Raw genomic sequence first — 17,008 nt, 5'->3', positions numbered from 1 at the left:
CTTCTCAATTCGTTTTCTTTGCAGAATAGAAAATAAATGATTAATTTTTTTTAAGTTTTCATTTACTGACTTGAATATACCTGTCAATCGAGTCTCAGGGCTCTTCCCAGAGATAGTTGTGATCGTTTCCCTTAGGTATCTTGGAGATTGTGAATGGTGTCAGAAAACACACTCGAGATGTTGGAATGACTTTCCGAACTCCAAGTTCTAGCGAGGCTACAGTAGAAGAGGACAGTGATGTGACTTCTTGGTCAGAAGAAAAGATAGAAGAGAAAAGGCTCCTTACCAGTTATCCTGGGGAGAGAAAGTTAAGGAAGAATAAGCAGAGCTGCTGGGAAGGTCAGTTTCTAATTCTGCTTTCTCAGTAGAAAAACTAGTGAATTTCAAGTCTTTTGCAAAGCTAAGATTCTTTGTTTCTAAATGATTTAATGTTGACCCTATCTTTCCCCAGCACCACCTTGGCAAATTTTGAAAGTACAGTCATCCCTCCGTATCTGCAGGGGATTGGTTCCGGGACCACTCATGGATACCAGAATCCATGGATGCTCAAGTCCTTTATATAAGATGGCATAGTACTGCCCCCTGAACCCAAGGATTCTGTGTACATGGATACAGAGGGCTGACTGCATCCAACACTACAATTCCTGAGTCACACCTGCAGTTAAGCAGACTCCAGGGCCTCCTGGTGGCCGCTGACAGCTGAGTCCCTGAGAGCCTATATTATGCACGTCTCTGATGAAAAAAGTGAAAAATCTTCTTTTTTTCTTAAAAATAATTCCTATAGGAGTTTCATGGTTTGTTCCTGTGGAAAATGTGAAGTCTGGTCCTAAGAAGGAAAACCTGCCCAAGTTTCATGACGCTTGTGTCTCCTGGTTTGTACCAGTAACCAACACCACACCTTGGAGGGAGCCACTACAGGAAAAGAACTGGCAAGGACAGCACATGGACAGCCACAGTTCACTAGCAGGCCCAGGCAGAGATCCACTGAAGCCATTTGTGAGAGCAACCCTACAGGTACAATGACATTGAGTTAATTTTAGCCATATGTTTAAGAAGGAAGAAGGGGCAAGATACAAAAGAGTTAAACCCGTGACTGGCTTTCTGAAGTATAGTCAACTGATCCTCGTTTCTAGCACCTCCACAGTTCATCTGTTCTCACACTCGTTAATCAAAGGCTGCCTTACTGTTAGCCGTTATAAATTGTGCATCACCCTCAGTATCTGGGGCAAGGCACTAGAAGGGAGGATGTTGTGTAGCTGCTCATTGGGTTTGTAGATACATACCAGCACGTGGAGTGCAGTAGAGGCCTGATGTTTGCGTCAGCCTTATATTTGTTCCTGCATTTACATAACTCCTATTTCTGCTTAACACAGGGTTTTAAAGGCACCAGCTCTCTTCTTTATAAATACCTGGGGAGCTAAAGGAAATGTTTTTGTTTTGTTTTTAAATTTCATTTATTTATTTATTTTATTTTTGGCCGCATTGGTTCTTCACTGCTGTGCGCAGGCTTCCTCTAGTTACGGCGAGTGGGGGCTACTCTTCCTTGCTGTACACAGGCTTCTCATTACGGTGGCTTCTCTTGTTGCAGAGCACAGGCTCTAGGCGCGCGGGCTTCAGTAGTTGTGGCACAAGGGCTTAGTTGCTCCACAGCCTGTAGGATCTTCCCGGACCAGAGATCGAACCTGTGTCCCCTGCATTGGCAGGGGGATTCTTAACCACTGCATCACCAGGGAAGTCCAGAAAATGTTTTTTTTTAATGACGTATTTCTTTGAAGGGAAATTAAAAATAGCACAACGGGCCAAGCTTTATCCCATCAACACTGGGGAGAGTTGTCATTGCCACAGTCTTAGTTCTTGGCTTATTCCAAAGGCATTTCTCTGATCCCTCTGATTTTCCTACTGGAGCTTTCCCGCACAAGGAGTTGTTAGATAATTCTTCAACTCTAGATATTTTCTATAAGTTACAAACAGGCTTTCCAAACCTGTTAGGCAGGTACTGTTTTTTCTAGGCCCTTGGAGAAAAGCCTATATCATTAATGTGAGGTTGGGGGCTTTTTCTCCTCCTCAGGAATCACTGCAACTTCACAGACCTGACTTCATCTCCCGCTCTGGGGAACGGATAAAGCGCCTGAAGTTAATAGTCCAGGAGAGGAAGCTGCAGAACATGTTACAGAGTGAACGGGAGGCACTGTTCAACACTGTGCAAGAATGGCAGGGCCACCGGGACGCCATGCACCTGCTCCCTAAGAGAGGTATACTCTTCCTGTTCACTTTCCTATGACTTGGTAGAGAGGGCAAGGTCTGCTTCATGCAAGGCAGCACTGCTCAGTGCCAGGCTAGTTACAGATCAAAAAGTGACCTTTTGCTTGTTGAGACTCAAATCTCCTTAGGTAGCAGAACCGACCCAATTTAGCTCTCAGCATTTTCACAATCCAAATAAGCCCAGTTACTCTTGCTCTGTCATTACACTTTAAAAGTGAGAGTGTGCAGTGAGAATGGTGTTTGGGTTTGTTTTTGTTTGGGGGGTGCCACGTGGCTTGTGGAATCTTAGTTCCCTGACCAGGGATTGAACCCGGGCCCTCAGCAGTGAAAGCACAGAGTCCTAACCACTGTACCGCCAGGGAATTGCCAAGAATGGTGTTTTTAAAAACCAGCTCTGTCACCATGAGCAAGTTAGTTCCAAACGTATAATGTTTTGAGGGGCTTGGGGCTGATTCCAGGCTTGCCTTCCTCATAGGGTAGCAATAATAATAATAATAAATACTTATATAGCCCTTATGTTTTGTCCAGACATTGTTCTTGTTTAATGCTTCCAGAACCTCTCTGAGGTGATACTATGAATATCCCTATTTCACAGATGAGAAAACTGGGCCAAAGAGAGATTAAGTACCTTGCCCAAGATTTACACACCTGTTAAACTGGGATTTGAACCCTGGTGGGCTGGTGCTAGAGTCTATTCTCTTAACAATTATGCTAGATGTAAGATCTCAATAAAATAATATGTGAAATCCATGAAAACTATAAAGTACTACCTAATGCTTTCATCACAGCCTTACCTGTAAACTGGTCAGTGTTTCAATGCACACTGTCTAGTCTGTGCCACAGTGTTGTGTCTTCAGAAGCCTCAGGCTGCTATCATAGTCATCATAGTCTAACCCTGGCCTTGGCCTTGGCCATTACTCACCACCCAGCACTGCCAGCTCAGGGTAGGGGTGCAAAGTCCCAGCAGCTCCCTCTCACAGTTCTTGAGCAACACAGCCTTCCTTATTAAGGCACAATCCCCTGTTACTGATCCCCTAAGTGTCGGGGACCCCTCAATGGGTCCTCTGCCTAGAGTCACAAATGTCAATTGAATGAGACCAGGTTCGACATAGCAGAGCATAGACTTTATTCATTGATCAAGGAATGGAGAAAGGAGAGCTCATGTTCTAAATATACTTTCTCCCTGAAGGGAGCAGAGTAAGGGATTTTAAGGGTTAGGAGGCAGATAGGTCATTAGGGCTTGAGGAAAGGGGTGGAGATTTTCAGGGGCAGCCGGGGCCAGCCAGGGCATGCACAGTCTTCCATGGTCCTTTGCACATGGCACAGATTGTGCCTAGCAGAGTACAAATGCCCCCTTTGAGCAGAGATCATAGCATGGTAACGAAGCAAAGGTAACTTTTGGACACTTCCAGGTTTCATCCGCGCACGCTTATTGTTATGGTCAAGTCAGAACTGGTTTGGGGGAGTTCACCACTATATATCTCTCAAAGCATGTATCTTTCAAAGTACAGCTGCAAAACACCTCTGCCAAATGCCAGGTACTTTTGAAACGAACACAAAGATAAATCAGGGCAAGTGTCCTTCAGCTCTCAGGGGCTGGTATGGAAACAGAGAGATAAATCAAGTCACAGGTCCTTCAGTTTTTAGGGGCTGGTATGGGTGACACCACCACTGCTACTCAGCCATAAAAAAGAATGAAATTTTGCCACTTGCAGCAGCATGGATTAACCTGGAGGGTATTATGCTTAGTGAAATAAGTCAGAGAGAGAAAGACAAATACTGTATTACATCACTTATATGTGGAATCTAAAAAATACAACAAACCAGTAAATATAACAAAAAGAAATAGACTCACAGATATTGAGAACAAACTAGTGGTTACCAGTGGGGAAAGGGAAGAGGGGAGGGCCAAGATAGGGGTAGGGGATTCAGAGATAAAATAAATAAGCTACAAGGACATATTGTACAGCATAGGGAGTATAGCTAATATTTTACAATAACTATAAATGGAGTATAACCTTTAAAATTGTGAATCACTATGTTGTACACCTGAAACTTATGTAATATTGTAAATCAACTATACCTCAATTAAAAAAAAAAAGACACAGTCCATTAAAAAAAACCCTCTTCTTCTTTTGCTTAGACTTCCTGGCTGCCCAAAAGAAAAGGCCTGTTGGAAAGAAGGAAATGATTCAGCGGTCTAAATGGTATGGCCAAAAGAATAAGTAACTATAAAAGTATAAATCAGGCCACCAAATGGTCAGGAGCTATAGCTTGGCCCCAGAATAAAGGCATTATGCTCTAGGTAAAAAATTATGAGAGATAAAAAAACCAACAAACAATACATTATGAGAAAATTAGTTATAAAAATAGTTTCTCACTTATGGCACTAAAAAAGAAATGAAAAATAGGAGATCATGGTATGGATGCCTCATATATAAAAAAGACAAAGAATCGCCACTAATTTGTTTGCCTTAATCAGGCTTGTGTTTGTTAGAAACAAATATAAATAAAAAATATTTTTAAATAAAAGTAAATATCTGGGGCCTTACATCTAGGCAATCCTTTTACTAGGAATTGTATCCAGTACAATGAGAGATAGGGGAATAGTTTCCAAGACACAGTAAATTAGGCTTAAAAAAAATCAAGTTTCAGAAGCATGTGTACACTGCCACCATTTGTATAGTCTTTAATAAAAAAGTATTTGTGCTTACATAGATGCATATACTTGTATATGCATAGACTATCTCTGGAAGGATACCCAAAAAATTGGTAATAGTTGTTGCCTTTGGGACAAGGAACTGAGTGACTGGGGTACAGAGGTTGGAGAAAGACTAATTTTTTACTTTTTAAAATTTTGTGCCTTTGCATTTACTAGCAATTAATTAATTAGAGATATGCATATATTGCTCATGAGACTGCCATAGAATAACTAAGTTAATGGTTGGTTACCTCTTAGGGGGTCATTGGAGACTTCCTTTAATAAGAACAGTTTTATAGTTGGCATAGTGCTTGAAAACAATTTATCTTAGGTAATTAAAGCATTCCTCTTGAAGTCTTTTTACTCTCCATTTAGTAAACCATTTCCTTATAGGTATTTCAAAGGGATGCTTTAATCAAGTGGTTCTCAAAGTGTGGTCCATGGGCCTCTGGAAGTTGCTGAGGCCCTTTCAGGGAATTTGCCAGGTCAAAACAAATTTCAAAATACTACTAGGATATTATGTGTCTTTTTAACTGTATTGACATTTGTACAGATGATGCAAAAGTAATGAAGGGAGGACTAAAACTGCTGATGCCTTAGCACTATTTGGGACAGTGGACCAAACTGCTAGTCTAGTTGGCATTTTATTCTTCACAGCCACATGGCAGCAGTGTAATGGAAGTACACATAAAGCACTTCTGCTGCATACCAAGATACGATGATTGGTTCAAGGAAAAGCCTTGGTTTGTGTACTGAGCTGAACTAGCTGCCTTTTTCATGGAACATAGGTTTTACTTGAAAGAATGACTGATAAACTAATTATTCCAAATTTGGTATATGACAGATATTTTCTTGAAAATGAGGAAGTGAATCTGTCACTTCTCCAGGAAAACAGCTGACAGTATTTATTGCCAAAGAGAAAATCTGAGCTTTCAAGCAAAGAATAGAATTCTAGAAAACTTGTGTCTACTAATATGAGATTGACTATCTCCCAGTACTTAGACTTTTCTGATGAGATCAGCAGTGACATAAATAATTGTAATATTTTTCATATTATATAAGTAAATATGTCAACATTTAAACTACCACTTGTCAAGATTTGGTATAGTATCAAGAAAATCAGGGAATTCCCTGGTGGTCCAGTGGTTAAGATGACGCTTTCACTGCTGAGGGCGCAGTTTCAGTCCCTGGTCGGGAAACTAAGATCCTGCATCCCGAAAGCTGAGCGGCCAAAAAAAAAGAAAATCAGCAATTATCTGAAAAGAATATTAAAATACTCTTTTCTTTTCCAATTACATATGTGTGTAAACTGGATTTTTTTAATGTACACTTTAACCAGAACAACATATAACAGCAAACTTAATACAGAAGCAAATATAAGAATTCAGCTGTCTTCTGTTAAACCAGACATTAAAGAGATTTACAAAATATGTATAACATGCCACTCTTCTTATTTTTGTTTTGAAAAGTATATTTTATATGTTAGCATGTAACAGGCTTATTTTTTAATAAATTAAGAAAAAAGTTTTTTTATTGAAGTATAGTTGACTTACAATATTAGTTTCAGGCATAAAACATAGTGATTCAATATTTTTATAGGTTATACTCCATTTAAAATTATTACAAATAGTAGCTATGTTTCCGCATGCTATACAATATATCTTTGTTGCTTATTTATTTTATACATAGTTTGTATCTCCTAATCCTATACCCCTATTTTGCCCCTCCCTCCTTCCTTCTCCCCACTAGTAACCAGTGGTTTGTTCTCTGTATTTGTGAGTCTGTTTCTGTTTTGTTATATACATTCATTTGTTTTATTTTCTGGACTCCACACATCAGTGATGTAATACAGTATTTGTCTTTGTCTGACTTGTTTCACTAAGCATAATACCTTCTAGGTCCATCCATGTTGTTGCAAATGGCAGAATTTCATTCTTTTTATGGCTGAGTAGTATTCCACTGTATATACGTACCACACCTTCTTTATCCATTCATCTGCTGATGGACACTTAGGTTGTGAAATAAGTATTTTTTAAATTCTTTTTAAATGTTTTAATTTCTAATACAGTAAGTATCAATAGATAAAGTCCACATTCACCAAAATTGCCCTCAATTTTTAGGAGTATAAAGGTGTCAAAAGTCCAAAAACTTTGAGAATTATTGCTTCATTCTGAATGTCACAAAATTTAATTAATGGACATTACATAGTGTTCATTGTGTGGCAGCTAATAACACTCTCACCTCAGCAAGAGGAGTCCTTGCTATATGGGACTATGAAGCTTGCCTGCAAGAAGGTAGGGCATCTTCTGAAAGGTATCTGTGCTTTAAAATATAAGTATAGTTGTAGGGGTGGATTAAGTACCCATCTTCTAGGAAGAGACATGTTTTAAATTGATACATTTTCATTAGAGTACTTCTGTTCCATTTTATTTCTGATATGGCCCCCTTTCAAAGACGCCATCTACTTCCATGTGAGAATCATAGAGTTGAATGGGATCTTAAAGATCATCTAGTCTACCTTTAACTTTTAGGAAACTGTAACCCAGAGAGAGGTTGCCAGGAAGTCAGGGCCAGAGCTGGGGTTAGAGTCCGGCAGCAGGCTCCCCACCCAGTACTCCTTCAACTGTATCATGTGGCGGACTTGGAGCTCTGGAGCTCTGTGTTACTCATCATCTTTTCCCAACACCTACCTCTACCAAAGATGTTTAAATGTTTCTGATAAGAGAAAAGATTTGGAGAAGAGAGAACCTGACTCTCTTAACTTGAAGCATTTCTTCCAGTGTGTCCTTTAAGAGAAGTGTTTTCACTAACTTATTAATGCGTATATTTGGGTATGCGCCAGGCACTGGACTAGGTACTACAAATGAAAGATAGTTGACTCCAGACCATGAGCAGACAGACAGTCCCAATAGTATGTAGTAATTGCTTTCAAGGATCCATTTACAAAATGCAATTTCTGGCTACTCTGATTAGCCCGACTCCCAGCTTTCCAGCCCTAGAATACAACCTTTACTGGCCCAAGCGGATTTTCTCTTCACATCACATGTTCTCCTTGGGATAACTTGTCTTTTTCCAATGGACTTTGTTATCCCTTCTCTCACCATGACTTTCTTTCCAGCTTTACTGTGATATAATTGATATTTAACATTGTATAAGCTTAAGCTATGTAATGTGATGATTTGACATACATGTGTATTGCAAAATGTTTACCACAATAAAGTTAGTTAACACATCCTTCACCTCACATAATTACCATTTTATTTTTCTTGTTGTTGTTATAGTGAGAACATTAAAGCTCTACTGTCATAGCAACTTTCAAGTATACAGTGCAGTGTTGTTAACTACAGTCACTGTGCTGCATATTTGCTCCCCAGAACTTATTCATCATAAAACTGGAAGTTTGTACTCTTTGACCAGTATCTCTCCATTCCCCCATCCCTCAGGTCCTGGCAACCACCATTCTGTTCTCTGTTTCTGTGAGTTTGATGCTTTTAGATTCCACATATAAGTGAGATCATACAGTTTTTTCTTTCTCTGTCTGACTTATTTCATTTAGCACATTGCCTTCACGGTCCATATATGTTGTTGCAAATGGCAGGATCTTTATCTTTTCTTATGGCTATTCCATTATATGTATATATATCACATTTTCCATTATATATATTCCATTATATGTATGTTCCATTATATGTAGATATATATATATCACATTTTCTTTATCCATTCATCCGTCGATGGACACGTACGTTTCCATGCCTTCACTATCATAAATAGTGCTGCAATGAACATGGGGGTGCAGATATCTTTTTGAGATCATGATTTCATCTCCTTCAGCTATGTACCCACAAGTGGGATTGCTGGATCATACGGCAGTTCTATTTTTAATGTTTTGAGGAACCTCCACACTGTTTTCCATAGTGGCTGCACCAGTTTACATTCCCACCAACGGAGCACATTCTCACCTCCTCACCAGCATTTGTTATCTCTTATTTTTTTGATAATAGCCATTCTAACAGATGTGATGTGCTATCTCATTGTGGTTTTCATCAACAGTGACTTTTTAAAATATATGTTTGTTCTTCTTTGATCTCTTTCCTGACCTCCACTTTTGTGTTTTCATTTAGTGATTATCCTCACTGTGTCCAAAGTGGAACTACCCATTTTCCTCTCCCACACTTACTTGGGCCACCCACTCACCCACTGGAAAAGCTGGGGAGCTATTGCCTCCAGCTCCGTGACCCTGCACTGTACGTGCAGTCGGCTAGTTCGTCCTGGAGACTCGCCTTCATGATCGCTCTGGAACCCATTCTCCTCACTGCCTTGATGCGGGCTTAGCCTCCTCTCTTGGAGGACTGCTCTTCTCCCCCTTCTGCTCTTTATCTTCTCTAATCTCTTTTCCACAGAGCCGCTACATCATTATCAATGATTTCTTTTTCAGATTATAGAAAACTTTGGAAAATATAGAAAAAATCAGAAAGAAGAAAATAAATGTCATTCATAATTCTTCCATCTAAACATAACTAACACTAGTCCTGTTTCTATGGGGATTTTGCAGAGACCTGTGTTAACACACTTCTTTCTCCCCAGATTGTTTATCATACTATATATACAGGTTTGTAGCCTGCTTTATTTTGCTTAACATTGTATTGTGAACGTTTTCCCATAGCATAAAAACTATTTGAAACATTTTATGCTTTGTAATAATTTTATTATAGCCCATAATTTGTTTAACTGTTCTTTTGTTGGAGATTTACATTATTTCCAGTTAGAGTGTATTTATCAAATGAATGTTTGATCATGTTCCTCCCTACTTAAAATCAGTGGCATCCAGTTCCTGATAGGACAAAGCCCAAGGTTTTCACATGGCTATGAGACCTTCACCCCATCTGCTTCCCTCCTGTTCCCCTACACTATCTCCGTGAAGCCTTGACTCCCTTCTTACCAACACTCCCTTCTCCCCACCTCCCCTTTCTGTTCCTAACTATTCTTCAAGACCTACCTCAAGCTTAGTCTCTTCTCTGGTCTTCCTTGACCTCCTTCAATCAGAATAAGTTCTGTTTCTTTTCCTATAACTCTATGTAGCATTTTGTAGATATGATGATATTGTATTTTCTTTTCCATTATTTTTCATGCTTAAAAATATGGTAGTAATACGAAGTCATTATCTTATATTGAAACCATACATTTTTCCATATAGAGTGAAAAGAAGTTCATCTCCACCCCTCATTCCACTTCTTTCCCATAAGTAACCACTATTAGCAGGATTTTATTATGTTTTTATCTGTATCCCTTTTCAGATCATGAGCACTCCAGGCCAGGGTTCTTTGTGTCCAATTGTCTAACAAGAAGCAGGGCACACAACAGGCCCACAGCCTGTCTGAGGGACTGAGTGCCTGGAGAGCAGTAGAGCTTAGGGAGATGTGGGGAGGAGTGATCGTGTGCCTCTGTGGTCAGGTGGCCTCACTGCTTTCTGTCTTCCCATCGGTGCCATTTCTAAGGATTTATGAACAGCTTCCAGAAGTACAGAACAAGAGAGAAGAGGAAAAGTGGAGATTGGAATATAAGCCATACTGGCTGCAAGCCCAGCTATATAAAAAGGTCAGTCAGTCCTAGAGCAGGATTGATGAGATTTATCAGGGGAAAGAGAAATTGAGAAAAACACATCTGACCTATTTGAATTAACCACATTTGGAGAGTGAACTTAAGCTCATAACGCATTGTACCACTACTAAAATTTAGAAGATAAAAACACCTGTAACTAGAGTTCAAATCCAAAAATCTAGAAAGGCAAATCCGAAAAAGGCATCTTCCAGGGACTTCCGTGGTAGTCCAGTGGTTAAGACTCAATGCTTCCACTGCAGGGGGCACAGGTTTGATCCCTGGCCAGAGAACTAAGATCCCACATGCCGCATGGCACGGCCCCCCAAAAAAATTGTTTTAATGTTTTAAAATTGTTTAATAAATAAATAAATAAGGCACCTTCCAGGCATACATTTGGAATGAAACCAAATTTCATACTTGGGTGTCAGTTTAGACGCCATGCTGGAAATGCCCACACCTTTCAGAACTAATGAGTTTTCATCCAGAGTCCCAAATGATAGTTTTATGCCCCTTATGGGTGAATCATATACCACTAGAACTTTTTAAATAAATTGGAAAATGTCCAAGTGTAGCATACAAGTTGGCAGTTTGGGTACTCAGAGCCTTGAAGCCACTACCATTTCCTGCCCACAGCCCCAGTAGAATCAGTGGTACTGCAAGTTTTAGAACCTCACAGGCCAGGGGACTTGCTACCAATTAATTCCTTGAGAAAGCAGATGGGCCACTATGCCTGAAGGTCCAGATCCTTCAGTGTTCTCATTTCTTTCCCAGCCCCCTCACTTCACCCCCAGAGGACTCTGAAAGTCAGAAACCAAGAGACGAGTTCATACCAGACTGATGTGGGATTGGAGAGCTGCTTCTGGAGCACATACTGCAGCTCAGGCTGGGCTCCCTCAAGTGAGGACACCCCAGGCACTACATGGCCTGTCTGGTGTGTCAGCATCACAAGGCCAGGCCTCTTATTGTGCTTGTGTGTTTGTGAACTGATGGATGGATTAGTCTATTAGGATTATATTAATATTATATTTCTGTATAGACTATAATAGACTACAGATCATCTTCCCTAAACACTTCAGGAAGTATTTTTTGTATAATTACCATAGTTTCTGTAGCTGGGAAAGAGAAACAAGATTTGGGGAGAACGACACTGGTCTCTTCAGCAACATGTCTGGGGTGAGGAGTGGCTGTCTGCCTCTAGTGGCAAGAGTATCTAACCTCTTTCCTGCCTTTCTTTTCTTCCACAGAAAGTGACCAATCAATTCTTGGGGAGAAAAGTTCCTTGGAACTGACATAAGTATTTTCCTCAGAGCCTTGGAATTATATTTTATCAGCCTGGAGGAGCACAATCCTTACTTTTATGAGTCTGGTTTAATAAAACTTACCTTGTTGTCCATGTGTAATTTAGAAGTAGTAACCTTCTGAAGAGTCTTGGGTAGAATGATGACTAAGATTATTAATGGTTTAGGAGCAATACTTTCTCCACAGTGGCCTTGCCCACAGGGATGTTTGTTACAATGGTATTATCTTAATTCTAGGCAAGAGTAAGTCCCTTTTTGTTTGTGTTTTTATAGAAAATAACTTCTGATTGACTCATAGTAAAGCAAGCAGCAGAGGGTTATTTATTTCCCATCTGTAGAGGTGCAGGGAGCTATGCAGTGTCTCCCTGAGGTGTGTGGGGAACTTCAATCTAAAAGCACCAGTCAAGGAAAAGAAATACAGCATAACACGGTGAGAGCCCTTTTGTTGACTTGGTGTCAGGCAGTGTCTGGTTAGGGTAGCCATCAGATGGGCCCAGAGACTCTCAGCAGACACAGGTGCCTTGGGTCCAGAGATACCTCCTAGCCTCATTCCAGCTTCCTTCGGGAACATTAGCCTTTAGTAGACACAACTCAAGAGGCAACAGAAGCTTGACTTAAATCATGACCTGGCCCTGGCCAGTGGGATGTGGGTTGTGCCACTTCTAGGTCTAGTCCATGTCAAATCCCACACTCTGCCCCTGGCTGCCTTTCTTGCCCTTCAGCAGCGACCTTGGAGGCCATAGCAGACTGATGGCATCATTGGCCCTGATCCTTCTCACGTGGATTCTTCTCACACTCCTTCTCCACGCCCTTTCCACATGACTTCGCATTTCCTCTCACTGAAGAGGCAGGGCATGACACCTGGAGATCTAAGGGGTGGCCCAGCTGAGCTCAGCCTAAGCTGCTGACCCACAGACTCATGAGCTAAAAAAATGTTTATCATTATTTTGTGGTGGTTTTTTATGCAACATTCTCGTGGCACTAGATAAATGAAACAGTAGCAACCCCAAAAACTGAATGGAGCAGAGCCACCCCACCACCAAGGCCATCGGGTTCCAATGTGAACAAGCAGTAAGTTTTTACTGTGTCGTCGCAGTGAGACTTCAGGGTTTGCTTATTACTGCAGCAGAGCCGATCCCTCCTAACTAATCCACAACGACACAGATCATAGGCCCCCTTCTTGCTCCAGTGCCTGAGAGACCTGAGCAGAGGGGAGACGGTAGATAAATTGAATTGCAGGGACAGCAACTAGCCTATAGCTTGTGGAGAAGAAAAACTAGCCCATCTTCCAGAAGCCGAGGCGCTGGTAAAGGGCCAGGGCAGAGTACTGCAGTGTGCTGGTGCTGTAGCCCTGGTGCCACACAGACTCAGACAGTCCTGACCAGGGCTTTTACTTATCACCTGACCACGGTGCTCCAGGGCCACACGTAGGTGAAGCAGCTGCAACTGCTCATTCCACAGGGTGGCCTTCTGAATGGGCAGCACTCCCACCATGCCCACCACCTGCCCCCCAGACTCAACCACCCAGAAGCAGGAGCCACTCTCACTGAAGTAGGATTTGGTGATGTCAGACATGTCTGTGTGCAAAGACATGACCTCAAACTGGATCCAGGGGTGTTCGGCAAGAAACCTCAGGGCAACAAGGAGGGCGGGGCTGGCCACGAAGTCCAGGACCCAGGAGCGAGAGACCAGGAATAGGGCAAGGGGCCCCCGCAAGCAAGAGCACAAGGGTTCAGGGCAGCTTTAGGATGTTGTGGAAGGTGGTGGGAAGGTGCTCGGTCATCACCTTGGAGAACAAACCCACGACCCATTTGCGATAATTTTCCTGGTATTTGTGGATTTGATAAGGAGCCATGGAAGACTTCTGTGTCTGGATCTCAAAGTTCAAGAGAGAGGTAGGAGTCCCTGTATGACTTCCTGGCAGCCCTGGGGGAGAGAGAAGAAGCCATGTGAGTGGCTTATCCTCCCACCCCCCAGAACCGGGGATGACCCTGCTCAAGGATGTGTCTTTCTGCTTACCCAAGAGGAAATAGGCCACAACCACTGGGAGAAGGTGTAGAGTCAGCAGAAAGGTCTGCATTTGGTCCTGTCTCCATGTATGACCTTGGGCATGTTCCATAATCTTCTCCAAGAACCTGCCTTCTGAAGTTGTTTAGAGGATTTAATAAAATAACATATACAAATCTCTGGTTATGAAGTACCCTCCCCTCTCCCTCTTTCCCCTTTCCCTGGCTCTCAGCTTCTCCATACATTGGGGTGGCACCATGCAGCAGCCAAGCATGTGTCCCTCTCCCAGGGACCATACACTGCAGTGGTCCTGTGTTTCCAAGTACAAGTTTCAACAAAGGCTTCTTCCCACTTGTTTGCAAATTTTCAGGCTGCTGAGGTAGCATAAGAGCCAAACACCAAAAATAGACCAGCCTTGAGAACCAGAGGAGGGTCCAGAGCTCCAGGCCACACCTAAGAACACTGTCCTTCCACCCATAGCCTCTCACCTGCTACCACAAGAGCCTTGAGTGTCCAGGGCAGCCGCTGCCCTCAGCCTCCAGCTGGCATCCAGGAGAGACTGCAAGGGCACGCTCCACTTCCAGGCCCTGGATGGTACCTCATTGGCCAGCTCCTGGATATTCGTTCATCATAAATCCCAGGCTCAAGTAGCTGGGCTATGATGGAGCAGGGAGTCCATTCTGCACTCTCTGATCACTGGGGAATCAGCCTGGAGGGGGCACGCAGAGTCTGGAACAGCTCAGGAATCCTTGCCCTTGTGGACGGCCTACACCCCACACCATGGCAGTTCACCCAGCACCTTGGTGCTCCCTGATGTCCACCCTCAGCCCCTCCACACAGCTGCTATGACCCTGGGGAATTTGCCCTTCACCCTGTGCTCTGTCATCACAGACCAGAGTCCAAGTCCCCTGGCTCAGCACACAAGGTGCTTCACAGCTGGATGAGGGCAGCAGGGACCTGGCCATGCAGGGCCTATCATCCAGATTAGGAAGTTTGGACTCTATTCCAAGAACACCAGGAGGCCATTGCTATGTTTTTAGCTGGGGAGTAACATAACCAGAGGTAGGGGTGGGGTGTGTGGGGTGTGTCTATTACTCTGGCTACATGTGGAAAATGGATTGGAAGAGCCAGGAATGGAAGCATATATTCCCCTGCCCCCAGAGGCTAGCACAGCAGTCCAGGCAAAAGAAGGGCCTCCAGATACAGATATGCAGGCTGCTCGCTGTAAAAGAGCACCTCGCCCAAGAAGGCTAGTGGGAACTAAAGTCCATGAGCCCTGGCACAGAGCTGAGTCTGACCAAAGGAAAAGGCACCTTTTTCTTATTTGCTCAAAGGTGTCGCTGCTCACTGAACTGTGTTCCCAATAGGTTGTGTCTTTGTGAAGGGGGTGCCTTGTTCTATGTTCACAAAGGAGCCATCTAGGCTAGCAGGGGTCCTACGAGAGAAAGCAGTGACTTGGACTGGAGTTGGGCCATGGGTGTGACCTGGCCCACTTGGAGGTGCACTTTGGGGGCAGAAATGGCAGGAGTGGATGATCTGAGGATGAAGAAGTGGTCAGAGATGACAGCCAGATTTCTGGCAAGAGCATCTAGGAAGACGCTGGAGAGAGACCAGACTTGGAGAGACAGATCATGACCACCCCAAAGGTGCCATCCTGGCAGCTGGAATCCAGGGCTGGTGACGGAGACTGCTGAGGCCCAGATCTTTGGCACGCAAAAAGCCCACAAGGGTTTAACTAACATGAAGGGAGGGTGGTGAGCCATGGGTGTGTTACATTGTTTTCAGTACATTTTAATATTTTTTAAATGTTAAGCAAAACTTGAAGTAAGAATCAAAAAATCAAAAGAGAATAGAAGGCTCCAAAATACAGCTGAGTATCCCTAATGAGTCTATCTAATAACAACTAGTCAGAAACCTAATAGTCCAGCTGAGGGGCCAGAGGTCCTTGATCTGTCCCTGCCCTCTCTTTCCTGTATTCTCACCAGCTTCTGTGGCTTCCTCAACACCCAATGGCCTTGGTTTACATTCAAGCTTTTCAACCTTCCTCATAGCCATGAATAATGAGGAGGATTTATTGACATGAAAAATAATTGTCAAAATATAGCACCAACCTATAAAGGTTATAAAACAGTATGTTTTCATTCATTTTTGGAAAAATATAACAAAAGTAACTTATACACACAAGCATGCAGAGAGAAAAGTCTGAATGGTTACACCAAACATTGGCAGCATTTGTCTCTGGATAGAGGAATTATGGGTAATTCTCTGTGGAAGAAATGAAGTCTGGAAGTCTCAGCACATTCCAGACTCTTGGCCCTGCATGCAGATGATGAAACTGAGGCTTGGGAATCTACCTGTCTGCCTCAGCCAACTTCTTTATTTTATTTTAAATTTATTTTATTGAACTATAGTTGATTTACAATGTGTTAATTTCTGCTGTGCAGCAAAGTGATTCAGTTATACATATATGTACATTCTTTTCCAGATTTTTTTCTACTATGGTTTATCATAGAATACTGTATATAGTTCCCTGTGCTATACATTAGGACCTTGTTGTTTATCCATCCTATATATAACAGTTTGCATCTGCCCATCCCAAACTCCCAATCCATCCCTTCTCCACACCCCCTCCCCCTTAGCAACCACAAGTCTGTTCTCTATGTCTGTGAGTCTGTTTCTGTTTCGTAGATGAGTTCATTTGTGTCATATTTTAGATTCCACATATAAGTGATATCATATGGTGTTTGTCTTTCTCTTTCTGACTTCACTTAGCATGATAATCTCTAGGTCCATCCATGTTGCTGCAAATGTGCCTCAGCCAACTCTTTTTTTAAAAATATTTATTTATTTTTGGCTGCATCGGGTCTTAGTTGCAGCACGTGGGATCTTTGGTTGTAGCACACCGGCTTCTCTCCAGTTGTGGTGCACAGGCTCAGTAGTTGTGGCGCAGACTTAGTTGCCCCACGGCATGTGGGATCTTAGTTCCCTGACCAGGGATCGAACCCTTGTCCCCTGCATTGGAAGGTGGATTCTTAACCACTGGACCACCAGGGAAGTTCCCTCAGCCAACTCTTAAGAGTCTAAAGAGACCCAGCTAAGATTGTGAACTCCTAAAGGTAAGGCGGGTGTGTTATTTTAT

The 17,008-nt window shown here is 42.5% G+C and overlaps 2 protein-coding genes across 2 annotated transcripts; one reads left to right on the top strand and one right to left on the bottom strand.

The window, feature by feature from the left end:
- The first annotated feature begins 885 nt into the window (after window positions 1-885).
- LOC132435649 (putative ALMS1-like protein) lies at window positions 886-11,853 on the top strand. The gene is made up of 5 exons (XM_060027758.1): window positions 886-1,014; window positions 2,069-2,252; window positions 4,406-4,469; window positions 10,462-10,561; window positions 11,809-11,853. Exons 1-5 carry the CDS (start codon window positions 943-945, stop codon window positions 11,851-11,853), a joined length of 465 nt encoding a protein of 154 aa, XP_059883741.1. The 5' UTR covers window positions 886-942.
- A 1,257-nt stretch (window positions 11,854-13,110) lies between these two features.
- On the bottom strand, window positions 13,111-13,717 carry NAT8 (N-acetyltransferase 8 (putative)). Its single transcript, XM_060026367.1, is given in 2 exon segments — window positions 13,111-13,566; window positions 13,568-13,717. Coding segments are annotated over 2 exon segments (606 nt in total).
- Between the last annotated feature and the right edge of the window lie 3,291 nt (window positions 13,718-17,008).

Source organism: Delphinus delphis, chromosome 12 (genome assembly GCF_949987515.2).
Source record: "Delphinus delphis chromosome 12, mDelDel1.2, whole genome shotgun sequence".
NCBI classification, from domain to species: Eukaryota; Metazoa; Chordata; class Mammalia; order Artiodactyla; family Delphinidae; genus Delphinus; species Delphinus delphis.
This window is presented reverse-complemented; position numbering and strand designations above follow the sequence as displayed.

Coding starts and splice junctions, on each gene's coding strand:
- LOC132435649 (XM_060027758.1), top strand. CDS start 943: ATGGACAGCCACAGTTCACTAGCAGGCCCAGGCAGAGATCCACTGAAG. Junction 1,015..2,068: donor TTGTGAGAGCAACCCTACAG/GTACAATGACAT, acceptor TCTCCTCCTCAG/GAATCACTGCAACTTCACAG. Junction 10,562..11,808: donor AAGCCCAGCTATATAAAAAG/GTCAGTCAGTCC, acceptor TTTCTTCCACAG/AAAGTGACCAATCAATTCTT.